The 13,652-nt window shown below is 34.9% G+C and overlaps 1 protein-coding gene and 1 pseudogene across 1 annotated transcript; both read right to left on the reverse strand.

Annotated features, from left to right (window-relative positions):
- Window positions 1–1,180: 1,180 nt before the first annotated feature.
- On the reverse strand, window positions 1,181–5,758 carry LOC113246489 (olfactory receptor 10AG1-like; annotated as a pseudogene).
- A 795-nt stretch (window positions 5,759–6,553) lies between these two features.
- LOC113246522 (olfactory receptor 10AG1-like) lies at window positions 6,554–7,519 on the reverse strand. The gene has a single exon (XM_026487116.2). It carries the CDS (start codon window positions 7,502–7,504, stop codon window positions 6,554–6,556), a length of 951 nt encoding a protein of 316 aa, XP_026342901.2. The 5' UTR covers window positions 7,505–7,519.
- Between the last annotated feature and the right edge of the window lie 6,133 nt (window positions 7,520–13,652).

Consider the following 13,652-nt stretch of genomic DNA (forward strand, 5'->3'; position numbering starts at 1 on the left):
AACCCCTCCATGGACTAGTACATCTTATTTCTTAGACAGGAAGAGGGTGCGGAACACTTATCTGAGAACATCCAAAATTGACACACACATCGGAGTCTTACCTTATCTGTTATAAACGCCCCATTAGGAGCCTCTGTTCCTATCAGATTGAGATGTCGAATTTGTTTTTCTTACATTCTCCTCTACGATATGTTTCTTGAGCACTAGAGGCTGTCCTGTGTAACCATTGTATTAAATGTTCTGATGACACATGGTATTTTTATATACAACACTTTTATACTATTCATTTCTTTATGGCCACCTGCACAGCCTGAGATTTAGCTGTTCGAATGTACTACACATGGTTCAAAAAATTAAAGTTTTAACCCAAGGGTAATCTGAAGAGGGGGAGTTTTTCCTTTCTTTTGCAGGCATATCCGTCTTCTCCCAATTTCATTTCACATCTTTAAGGTGTGAATATTTTCAAGCTTTACTGAGGATAAAATGAGAATCTGAAATAAATCCAGTTGAGATCATGGGAAAGACTCAGAGCAAATGGTCTGTGAATTCTAGGTTTCAGTTGTAGGAAAGACAATTTTTTTTCAACAGATTGCTTAAGAATCATGGCTTAAGATCAATTTCTCGTGTCAAAAATCAGGTATTTCTTCCGGTTATTTAGTAAATAGTGATTTCTAAGAGTTTATGATTAGGAAGGGAAGCTATTTCTAAGGGAGGGAACCCCTACAGAAATGTGGTAGCAGAGAATGATTAGGAAAGCTGCTTAGGTTCTTGCAAGAGTATGTGCCTGGATCACGGAAGGCAGTGAGGAGGATGGTGACAGATTGCACAGGGAGACAGATGAGAGCTCAGCGAGTGAGTGAGAAGCCCGCCAGGCTGGAGCTACTGAGGAGGCACATCCAAGAAGCATCTCTGCTGAGGACTTCAAAGCCTCATATTCAGCACCGTGTAGTACTAAGCAAGGGTACAGAGTCTTCTGATGCCATAAGATAGAATAGTGAGGAAAAAATACTCAAGTACAAAAGAGAATTTGTCATTCAATAAAATAGCCTACCAAACTGGCAAAATATGAACATTTAAAGTACATGTTCTTAGGAAAATTGGACAGCCATAGAGGAAAGAACAATGAACTTCTCTGAATAGCATATATTACAGCAGGAAAACTCCCAATGCTAACACAGGTTCAAATACTTTCAAATGCTTTGATGAGTGAAGTGATGAAAGTGGCTAATGCAGGAAACATTAAGGTAGCCATTTTCTCAAGGCCATTATGAATCCTTATCTTCAGAGTATATATCATGGGGTTAAACCTCAGAATGACAGTGGTATAGAAAGGGACATAAATTTGTCTGTTCTGAAATATATATTTGGATTTAGGCCATAAATATGCTAACAATCTCAGATCTGCAGAATAAAGCCACAACTATGATGTGAGATGAGCAAGTGGATAAAGCTTTGGCTGGTCCTGTTGCTAATGGCAACTTCAGAATGATGGAAATAATTTTACTGTAGGATCCAAGTATCAACAGAAAAGGGATCATAACAAAGAGCACAGTGACTGTCAAAGCCAACATCTCATCCAGGAAAGTGTCCCCACAGGCCAGCTCAAGTAGTGGGGGAATGTCACGGATGAAGTAGCTGATTTGGTTAGACCCACAAAGGGCAGAGAGAAAATCTGGCATGTCTACCCTATTTTGACTAGAACTCTTCTGATCCAAGAGCCAGTCAACATCCAATGGATACAGAGGTGTGGTTCGTAACTACAGGACATGGCAGATCATGACAAAGGCCATGTAGTGGTCATAGGCCATCACTGTCAGAAGGAAGCATTCTATGTTTCCAAGCACAAAGAGAAATATTTTTGTAGCACAAGCTGAAAATGAAATGTTTCTTTTCTGAGTCCAAAGGTTAGGAGCATTCTAGAAAGAATGACAAATACATAAAAGATTTTCAGGAAGGAAAAAATAAAGAACCTGGTCAACTCTGGTTATGAGAAAAATGATGCCATTTCCCATAAAGATGATCACATAGACAAGAAAAATAGCAGAAAAGAAAACATTCAGATTGGAAATACAAGAAAAGCCCAAAACAACAAATTCCATCATTGAAGTGACATTAGCTTCTGGTTGAGTGTGTGTGTGTGTGTGTGTGTGTGTGTGTGAAAATAGTGAAATTAGTCATTTATGCTCTTAGTTCAAACCATTTTCTATCCACTAGAGGAGTTTGAGGAATTAATATCTTTCTTTCTTTTCCTTTCTTTCTTTCTTTCCTTCCTTCCTTCCTTCCTTCCTCCCTCCCTCCCTCCCTCCCTCCCTCCCTCCCTCCCTCCCTTCCTTCCTTCCTTCCTTCCTTCCTTCCTTCCTTCCTTTCTCATATGAGGAAATCTCAGTGAGAGAGTGAGAGCACAGAGCATGTGCGCGCATGAGCAGAGGAGGACCAGAGGGAGAGGGACAAGTAGACTCTGCTCTGAGCAAGGAGCCCACTGTGGAGCTCCATCTCACAACCGTGAGATCATGACCTGAGCTGGAATTAAGAGTTGGATGGTTAACTGACTGTGCCACCCAAGCACCCCTAATTATTTTTTAATTGTCATCAGAAATATGGGTTCTTTTTCAGTTTATACCTCCAGTCTGTGTTCAAAATAAATATTTTAAGTAGAAAATATATCAGAGGAATAAAAAGAAAAAAAACAACCCAACAGTGGCTGCTATTTTTTCCAGTCTACTTCCTCAATCTGTGTGAAAATTATTTGTTGGATATAACTGAGATTGTGAACTTACTCCCATAGCACGTTCTAATTCGCAGTGAAATGCTTGACTCATGTTCTTTTTTGTTCTTTTTTTTCCCTTTAATATCTCTCTCTCTGGTTCCAAATCAAAACTCCCCAAGCTTGCATCAGTTTCTAAGTTTTTAAATGAAAATAAGATATATTTTCAACTGATTTTCAAAAAATTTCAAGAAAATATTTTACCTTTTTCTTTGCGTTATTGTTGCAATAAATTATATCATGACTTCATTACATGACCCAGACCCAACTCCCCTTGCTCTCTGAACTCTCTAAAAGCCTAGATTCCTTGCATGATTCATCTAATTTCAAGCAAGTGGGCAGTCTCCAAAATGGAGAGAAAAGGGAACTGGGAAATTCTGGATCTTATCTCAGAACTCTAGAGCTTGTCTATGTTAGAGGGAGGGGCACATGCGCAGAGGCACATTGTGGCTTCGGGGGATTCCAAAAGCAGGCCTCTGCACATGTTCCAGGCTTGCCCAGGGCTGGGGGTTGGAAATGGTGGAAACTGGTATGTATTATTTGCCTTTAAATAAAATCCTTGTGTGTGTACATTCTGTGGAGTGATGAATCCTTCCATCATCAAACTGGAGAAAACAGTGCAATTGTGTTTATTTTCTTTTAGGGTTAATAATAACTTTTCATGGATATAAATATTTGATTAATGTTCGGCATATTCAGAGATATATATTTTCTTAATTGGATCAATATGGTGAAATCTCAAAAAATTAACTTATTTTATTGTCATTAAATTTAAATAGATTTATCTTAATTTGTTGTTTCATATAAGCTTTATTTAATAAGAGATTTAATTTCCAACATTTTTAGGTTTTTTTGAAAGTATTTACATTTTTGCTTTTTTTTATTCTCTTATTTTTTCAATTTGCAGAATATTATTGTCACCAAGTACATAAGGGCATTTTTATGTATCGTTTTTTGGTACTGAAAGTGAGACATGCCCAATTTATAAGTTTACCATCTATAGAATCTCTGATAATCACGCACATTCATTTTTTTAAATTTGATTTGTCAAAGTCCAAAAAAAAAAAAATCCTACTTCTCAATATTTGTATAATTTTTGTATTCTATATTATCTTTCTGATTTGTCAAATTCTGAGAATCCCTTTATTAATTCTATACTCATTGACATTTTTCTCTTTTCTTCCTCTTTTGATTTGAAGATTATCTTATTTATTTTCATCATTCAATGATAACTGGCAGGCATTTATTTTTAACTATGTCTACTTTTATAATCTTAAATTTGTCCATCTTTGTATCTATTGTAAAAGGACTTTTAGTTAATTTTATTTTTATATTCTTTTAGTTATTTAGTTATTTTTAAAACAAATCACTCTAATCCCAATTCCTTTAGGTTCATTTAAAAAAAATCTGTTGATTTTTTTTTTCAAAAATCAAATATGATTTGGCTGATACCGAAAATTTTCTGCTAGATGCTAAATATTCTTCAAGACTTCAGTAGCATTAAAAAAAGGAGTAATATAAGAATTTTCTTTGTGGGCCCCTGCATGGCTCAGTTGGTTAAGCATCTGTCTTCAGCTCAGGTCATGATCATGGAGTCCGGGGACCCCGGTTTGGGCTCCCTGCTCAGCGGCGAGTCTGCTTCTCCCTCTGCTATTCTCCCTGCTTGTGCTCTCTGTCTCTCTCTCTCTCTCTGTCAAATAAATAAATAAATAAATAAATAAATAAATAAATAAAATCTTAAAAAAAAAAAGAATTTTCTTTGCTATGAGTTTTATGTTTACTGAATACAAAGTTATTATTTCTTGTAATTTACATATTACATTTTCTTTGTAATAAATCCAAACTACAAATAAAACTATAATAAAAATACCAGAAATCACAGGAATCCTGCCACTGTCAGGAAGTCAATATTCTCTTCAAATCCATGTCCTCCCAGATACAAAACGGACCAATATGTACAATACCCACTACTAACTTGCACGTGTAAAATGTTATATGAGAGGGATGCCTGGGTAGATCAGTGGGTTAAGCATCTGCCTTTGGCTCAGGTCATGATCCCAGGGTCCTGGGATGGAGCCCCACATCAGGCTCCTTGCTCAGCGGGGAGCCTGCTTCTCCCTCTCCCTGCCGCACCCTTGCTTGTGTGTGCTTTCTCTCTCTCTGACAAATAAATGAATAAAATCTTAAAAAAATAAAAAAAGTTGTATGAGATTATGGAATGTTAACCTTCTTTGTTTTACAAAAATGGTTATGTTTTATACATACATTTACTTTCTCACATGTCAGGAAAGCTTGGAATTTCTTCAGTGAAGGGGCTCTAAAACATTGACTTGGAGGGCTGTATTGTATTATATGGTGTAGATGTACTCCACTGTCTTAATATGTTTCAGCTGAGAGCACCTTCCCTTTCCTTCTTGTTTTCTTTTGCAGTACAAAGAAAACCTTCGATAAACACTCTTGAACAAGCACATTTAATAAAAATTCTTAAACACACAGGTAATAATTATTCTCAGAAAATATTATTTCTGCAAGATGAGTTTTCATTGATACAGTTTTTAAAATAAAAGGATAAGTATTTTGATTTTTCATTCAAAAGAAAAAGAATGCCAAATTATTCTTCAAAAAGGATACAGAATTTATTCTAGAGGATTCAAATAGAAGCCCTTCAATGAAAAGACTGTTTACATAGTGCATTACTTTCCTGTATCTACTGTAACAAAATACCACAAATTGAGTGGCTTAATAAAACAAAAATTGAATCTCTCACAGTTCTAGGATCCAGAGTCCAAAATCACAGTGTTGGCAGTCTCTCCTCATTCCCTCTAAAAGATCTAAGGGAGACTCATTCTTTGTTTCTTCCAGCTCTTGGTGACTCTTGATCTGTTTTTGGTTGCATCACTCCCATTTCTGTCTCCACCTTCACATGACGTTCATCTCTGTGACTCTATTATTTAAACTTCCTTTACCTTTCTGTCTCATAAGGACAGGGGTCATGGGATATAGTGTCCACCTTAAATCATGATGCTCTCATTTCCTTGATTTGATTACATCCACAAAGTCCTTTTTCTTTTTTTCCAAATAAGGCACATTTGCAGATTCTAAACAGACATTTATTTTAGAGGGACCAACATTTCAATGTGCTACACATTCATTTGGTTAGTTTATAGTGACAATTCCAGAGATTTGTAATAATAAATAGATATTATCAAAGCAAAACCTGAAGCTAAAAGGAGAGGGAACAATGTCACCAGAGTAAAGGGGAAATTCTCAGGATTTGTGGTCTTAAAGCAACATGGACAGTGATAAAAGATAGAAAGAAGGGCAAATGCAAAGAAAATATTAAGATTCTCCTGCTTCCACCATCTTGGCTACTGCTGGGTTTTGTCATTGGCTCAATTCAATCATAGATACAAAGAATGGCAGCAAATATATCTGAAGGAACAGGAAGGTTAAAAAAAAATGATCACAGTACATAGTCTTAGTCCTTGATTATAAGACACACAGAGTTAACTATCATTGTATTGCCCAGGCAACCTCTTAGCTCAGCAGTACACAGTAGAGGACAGATGGATCTTCAAATTAGATTGTTGCAATTGAGATAATTTGGGTTTCGATTATATAGAAGCCCTTAACTTAATCCTATGAAACTAAGGTTCCTTAAAATAATGTGAGGTTGCTGTGATGACATTAATGATCATTATTGAGGAATAAAACTAGAAGACATTTTTTCCGTTGTCTCTACATGATGAACATATAAGCAAATTCTTTCTGTAATTTCAAGTATTTGAGTCATGTTAATAACTTTGTTAGTAGTTTTCTCAGTGCTGCCATGATGTCTTTGTTCCTCAGAGTATATATAATGGGATTCAATGTTGGGATCAAAACGGTGTAGAAAAGAGAGATCAATTTCCCAACTCCTTCAGATTGATTTGGTTTGGGTCTTAAATAAGTGATGGTAGCCGTTCCATAGAATAAGACTACAACTATCAGGTGAGAAGAACAGGTGGAGAAGGCTTTAGCTCTCCCTTTGGCTGATGACAATTTCAGAATGCTGGATATAATTTTGCCATAGGACACAACAATCAACAGAAATGGCACCATGATGAAGATGACTGCAACTACATAGACTGCAATCTCATTCACAAATGTGTCCCCACAAGCAAGCTTGAGTACTGGGGGGATGTCACAGAAGAAATGATTAATTGTGTTAGACCCACAGAAGGGCAGGGAGAAAATCTGGCATGTTTGCCCAATTACAACTGGAACTGCACTGAACCAGGACACAGTCACCAGCTGGACACAGACCTTGTGGTTCATGACTAGAGCATAATGCAGAGGATTACAAATGGCCACGTAGCGGTCATAGGCCATCACCGTCAGGAGAAGACACTCTGAGCCTCCAAACATAAGGACAAAACACATTTGTGCAGCACAGGCAAAGAAAGAAATATTTCCTTTCTGGGTCAATAGGTCCATGAGCATTCTTGGGAGAGTGACTGTTACATAACAGATTTCTAAGAAAGAAAAATTGCCAAGAAAAAAATACATCGGGGTCTGGAGAGCAGAGTCGACTTTTATTACCAATATTATGATGCCATTGCACACCAGGATAGTTAGGTAGATGACTAAAAATACCCCAAAAAGGATCCATTGGAGATTGGGAATATCAGAAAACCCCAAGAGAACAAATTCCACAATGGTAGTTATATTCAAAATTTCTGTTTTTAATTTGTTCTCCATCTGCAGATACAGTAAATTCAGATGGTTAATTCACTTTTTTTTTTTTTAGAGAGAGAGCTTGCAAGCAGGATTGGGGGGGGGGGGGAGAGCAGAGAGAGAGAGAGAACCTCAAGCAAGCTCCACACCCAGAGTGGAGCCTGACACATGGCTCAGTCTCATGACCCTGAGATCATGACCAGAGTCGAAATCAAGGGTCAGAAGCTTAACCAACTGAGCCATCCAGATGCCCCAATTCACTAACATTTTTAAACCACATTTTTCTTTCCTGTTACCTGGAGTAGATGCATGAATGTATTTTTGTAATGTCTTAAATTATTTCCACCATTACCTTGCTCTGTTTCTAGGAAATGATATGAGAAACCTCAGAAATGAACTGATGTGCAGTTAAAATCAATTCAAGAAATAAAATCCTACTATATAGGTTTTATACTTGCATGTAATAATACTAGAGATAATGAGAAGTGTGCATTGTTAATTACAGCATATTGTACAAGAATAATATGTAGTTATTTCACCCCTATTAAAAGTGGAATTATTTTTCTGTTGCTTTTGTCTGGATTCATCTTTTTTTTTTCTTTTTCTGTGTTGGTTGGCTTATTCCATCTTCTTTCAATTCAAATATTTTCCCTTAAAATTCTGTTTAGTTCTTATTCAAAGTGAGTTTTAAATCTTCCCATTTATATTCCAATGAGAATCAATTTCTTAAACCAATCCTTTGTTCCTGAGGGAATAAATATATGCAATATTATTTTTCTACTTTATGTACCTCTCCCATCAAGTCTGCTAAATTTTGAAAACATTAATCCCAACATGCTGTTCAATAACCTTGCCTATTAACACACCCTGTGCAATACATGATAAATATCAATTAACCTTCAACCCAATCAAGAAAACTGACTCATTCATTGCAATCTTTTTCCATATATTGCTCCTTACCTATGTAAGATTGCATTGCAACCAAATGCAACTCCCTTTCTTTATATTCCTTTTTTTTAAACTTAACCTATTAAAGTGCAACTTTCATTAAACATAATTATTATTTATTCTGTGCATGCAAAGAGTTGGAGCATAGAATGGGAGAAATACACACACACACACACACACACACACACACACACACTGTCTTACTTCACTTAATATTGTCCTCTAATTGTCAAAGTCAATACTGCTTAACAATTCCATACACTTTATTAATATTTGTTCTCCAACTTTCCAAAACAAATATTATGCGTTTTCCTACTTCATCAAATCCACCCCTCCCATCTCCACCTTATATCTCTGTCAGCTGATGTTTTTGCCTTAATACTTTGATAAATAAAACTGAACAAAAAATAAAAATAAATAAATAAATAAATAAATAAATAAATAAATAAATAAATAAGTAAAAGCAAATTCTCTCATATTTTCCCATTTCCATTAGAACTAGTTTTCAAAATTACCTTAAGTGAATAATTTTTATTATAAACATAATAATTGTTGTTATTTTATATGTATCTAATTTGACTTTATTATTAAGAAAGGTAAGGACTATATGGATTAATTTAAGTAGTGGAGAGTGCAGGGCAGGTTGCCCCAAAATATCCCACAATGATATAATGATTAGTTTGTATTAAAGTTACTTAAGAAAGAGTCAGTGTAAGAAGACTACTCTGACACCCCCTCCTTTTGTCTCCAAAAGCAGGAAATTAATTTCCCATATGAAAGGACCTGTAGCAGGATGTGGAGAGACATTTTTATCTTTAGAGATAGGGAATTCAGGGCGGAAAAAACCAATTTAAGCAAACCTTGTTACTTTTACTAATTTACTACCCAGGCCCAAATTCTGTTTGGAATTCCTTTGTCTAAAATGCATAAAAGCAACATGATCACTTCTTTAGGTCTCTCTCTCTCTTTTTTTTTTTTTAATTGGGCTTCTGTGCATACAAAATTAATTTTTTTTTTCTCCTCTTAATCGGTCTCATGTCAGTTTCTCTTAGACCAGCCAGAAGAATCATGAGGGATAGAGAAAAATATTTCCTCCCCAAGAGTAGTTAACTCATTTTCAGATAAAGACCTCAAGATTTTATGCTTTTCTATTTTGTTCTTTGTCTCCTAAGCCTCAAATTTAGAAGTATCCTTAAATAAAATAGTCTAGTGGCACAGTTATAGCTTACCTTTATGGATTTGCATGAAGCTACCTATGTGAGTGTAGGTGTTTTGTAACCCGTAAACCTTTTAAGTTCTTCTTTTGCATCAATAATTCACCATAATTCTACAGTTCTTTTGCTGTCTTCAAACTTTAGCTGCTTTTAAATAGGAAGTACTCCCACCCATCCTGGGGGACATCTTCTCTCGTGTATCATTTTGATTTCCAGGAGACGGCTTCTGTTGAGCAATCATTTGAGTTTATTTTGTGAAACTTTCTCTGTGGATGACCTGTCCTTCTCTTCAGGTCCTTCTTGGCATAAAGCTCCCCCACTATGGGGGGAGTCCCTAGGTGCAGAAATTCCACTTCATTGTCTGGTATTACTTTCAGGAAAAAAAGTTTAAAAAATCTTTCTATCTATTGGTTTTCAGACCTTAATAAATTGGTGCAGATTTGCTTTCTTACTTTCATTCTGTAATTCATTCAGGGCTAGATCACCCACAAACTTAGACAAACATCTCACATGTTTTATCACATGAAGATGGTATGCTTGTTTCATAAATATATTAGGGGGTGAGATCTGTTTTTCAGAAGTAGAGAGCGCTTTTCCTAGATTAAATTTTGTGGAAATTGAACCATGTCATGTCTGCTGACAAAAATCTACATGGTTTTATGTTATGGCATCTACCCAGGCATCAGGGAAAGTATTTAGCTGATTCAAAATGTAAACTACCTCAAAAATAAGCATTTTTTTTAAAAAATTATTTAAGATAGAGAGAGAAGGGGGGAAAAGAAGCTTTCCTGTCAAAACTGTTTTCCTATTTCAGCAATTTCTAGATAAGTACGGAGATAAAATTATCATGCATAAAGTTGCAAACCTAATATCTACTTCTACTTGCAATTACATTTGTTTCTTCCTTTTTGGGGTTCTTTGACTATTTGTGAAAATTGTGTGCTTCCATTTGTGAAAATGCATTTCTATTTGTCCAGATAGTATGTTTCCAAAACTGCCTTTCCTTTCTGTATTTTAAGCCTGCTTCTCTTCACTATAGCATGCTTCCTCTACACTGGCCTTCTGTAGTCTTTATTGTGACTGATTTGATATTGCTGCAGGACTTCCTTCATGTTTATACACAAATGGGAACTTCATTCATGATTTGCCTCAAATAAGATGTCAGTGACTTACAGGCTGGGACATATTGAATGTCCATCCCCCATAGGAATAGACTGATATAATCCCTCTCCTATCCTTAAGACAGAAAATTTAGTGTTTCTTTATTCAATCAAGTATCACCATCACCAAAAAAAAATTAATTTAAAAACTGGAACAATGTCTTAGATATATCAGTGACTTAAGAAAATAAAGAAGCATCTTTCAACCTTACTACAGTACAGTTTTGCGATCAGTAATTAAGAAACTATGGTTTCTTTCATCTAATAATCCCATTTTCCCCTAGTTTGTTCATTTTTATAGTTCCCTACTGGACCTTCAGTATTCAGACAGCTGAGGATTAAAGATAGAAAATAAGGAAACTCATTTATGGAACATAAGAAGTAGGAAGATTGGTAGGAGAAGAAAGGGAAGAAGAAAGGGGGGGTAATCAGAAGGGGGCATGAATCATGAGAGACTATGGACTCTGGGAAACAAACTGAGGGCTTCAGAGGGGAGGGAGGTGGGGGAATGGGATAGGCTGGTGATGGGTATTAAGGAGAGCACGTACTGCATGGTGCACTGGGTGTTATACGCAACTAATGAATCATTGAACTTTACATCAAAAACTAGGGATGTGATTGTATGGTGACTAACATAATATAATAAAAAATATTATTATAAAAAAAGGTAGTATTGAAAATACCAAAAAAAATAATAATGAAAAAAAAAGGCAGTCTTAGGAGCTTCAACACAGAATAGACACATCACTTCTATCTTGTGCTATTGTAGAAACGAATCACATGGTCTAATGTTAATATGAAAAGGCTAGAAAATGTTGTTTACTGTATGTCAAAGAATTGAAAATATATTTGGAGAGCATCAAGCCAGACTCTGCCACAGTGCTCGTTTTTGGTCACTGGCAGTGTGCTGTAGCCTGTAAACCTTTAGATGGAAGTTTTAACGTGGCATTTACCTAACAGTAATTATTTGTGATGCATATTTATATTTTCGTATTTTTTAAAGATATACTTATGATTAATGCAATGTCATATTATTTTTATTCTTAAATTAGCAACATTATTGAAACATAGTTTACAAAAAATAAAGTACAACCTTTAAAATACATTCAATGAAATTTAAAATTTGATGAAATCTGACAAGTGCATACACTTGTGAAACTATCACCACAATCAAGATAAGAATATTCACATCATCTTGAAACATTCCATTGTACAGCCTCACGATCTATTTCCCTTCTATGCCTAACCCCAGGAAATCACAGATCAGATTTCGGTAGCTTTAGATCATTCATAATCAATTAGGATGTCCTCTTTTATCCTGGAGTCTTTGCTCAGTGCAAGGACTCTAAGAATCATCTATGTTGTATATATCAATAGCTCATTTGTTGTCACTGAGAAATTGAACTCCATTGGATACATATGCTGTAATGTGTTTGCTCATTCATCTGGTGATGGGATTTTAGTTACTTCTATTATAGAGTTGCTGTTGTATATTTTCGTTTCTTTTGGGTAAATATATAAGGGTGCAATGGTTGGGTTGGGTTGTAGGTATAACATTCAGTCTTTTAAGAAACTGTCAAAATGTCTTTCAAAGTGTTTGTGACATTTTACATTTCCACCAGCAGTGTGTAGGAGTAATAATAGCTTGACACCTTTGCCAGCACTTGGCACCATTAAGTTTTCACTTTTTGCCATGCTAATGGAGGGATTGTGGTATTCCATTATGGTCTTGATTTGCATTTCTGTAATGGCTAAATATATGCGTATTTTTATGTTCTTATTGCCTATTTGCATACTTTTTTGATGAATTGTTCATTTAGTCCATTTGTTCTTTTTTTCTTCATTGTTACTATTATTGGATGGCAAGTATTCTTTATGTATTCTGAATACAAATTCTTGGTCAAAAATAGGCATGAAGAATATTTTCGCCCAATACAATGCTCAGTTTGTTTGTGAAATGAATTAAAGTAAAAGTCTATCTAATTTAAATCATTGCTTTTAAAAAGGGAAAAATTGATATTTGAAAGAATCTAGTCTTTATGTATCACTTTTTGGAGTGGTAGGATTTAATATAAATAATTTCACTCATTAATTAAATAAAACGATGCCTGGTGTTTAATAAAATGTAATTTCTAATTGCACAAACCCACTTTTGGTGATCAAATTATCAACGTATGACATGAAATAGATAAGATTTGTGTGTTTTTTCTCCACAGGATGACCAGGTAGAAAGAGCAAACTTTTCCTGAATGCCATCACAAAGTTATTTATATGACTATTCTTTCTTTTGAATACTTAAGTACTTATCGATCTAAGAAAATAAAATTTAATGACCTCATATTTTTTCTTTTAAATTCAAGCATCAATTACCTGAAAAAACCCAAATGATCAAGAGAACCAGTGTCAATATTCTTAATCATTAGATACTAGTCACTGTCAAATCTGTACCTGATCTTCGGCCATGGTTGCATATTATATAAATTAGCTACTTAAATCCTGATATTTATTTTAAAAGCGGTACTTAACTGAAGACTCACTTTCACTATTTTATACATCTTTAACTTCATAAAATATTTTATTTTCTTTTAATAAATGCTCCTTGGATTCCCTAAGAGTTTATGATTGTATTAGTTGGATTGTTTTAATGTAAATCTCTTCTTAAAATATCATCGAGACCAAAATAAATGATTTTTATTTGTTTCACTCTTGACTCAGAACAAAGTTTTCCTCTTTTATTATTTACTATATAGACAAAAATATATCAGTTAGTCAAGTTTTCGGTATTTCAGATATCAAAAAGTAAGAAACATGAAAAGAAAAGAAGAGAAAAGCAAAAAGAAAAGAATAAAG

Source organism: Ursus arctos, unplaced genomic scaffold (genome assembly GCF_023065955.2).
Source record: "Ursus arctos isolate Adak ecotype North America unplaced genomic scaffold, UrsArc2.0 scaffold_23, whole genome shotgun sequence".
NCBI lineage: Eukaryota > Metazoa > Chordata > Mammalia > Carnivora > Ursidae > Ursus > Ursus arctos.

What these genes read in the sequence shown, in the direction of transcription:
- LOC113246522 (XM_026487116.2), bottom strand. Translation starts at nt 7,504, where the DNA reads ATGGAGAACAAATTAAAAACAGAAATTTTGAATATAACTACCATTGTG.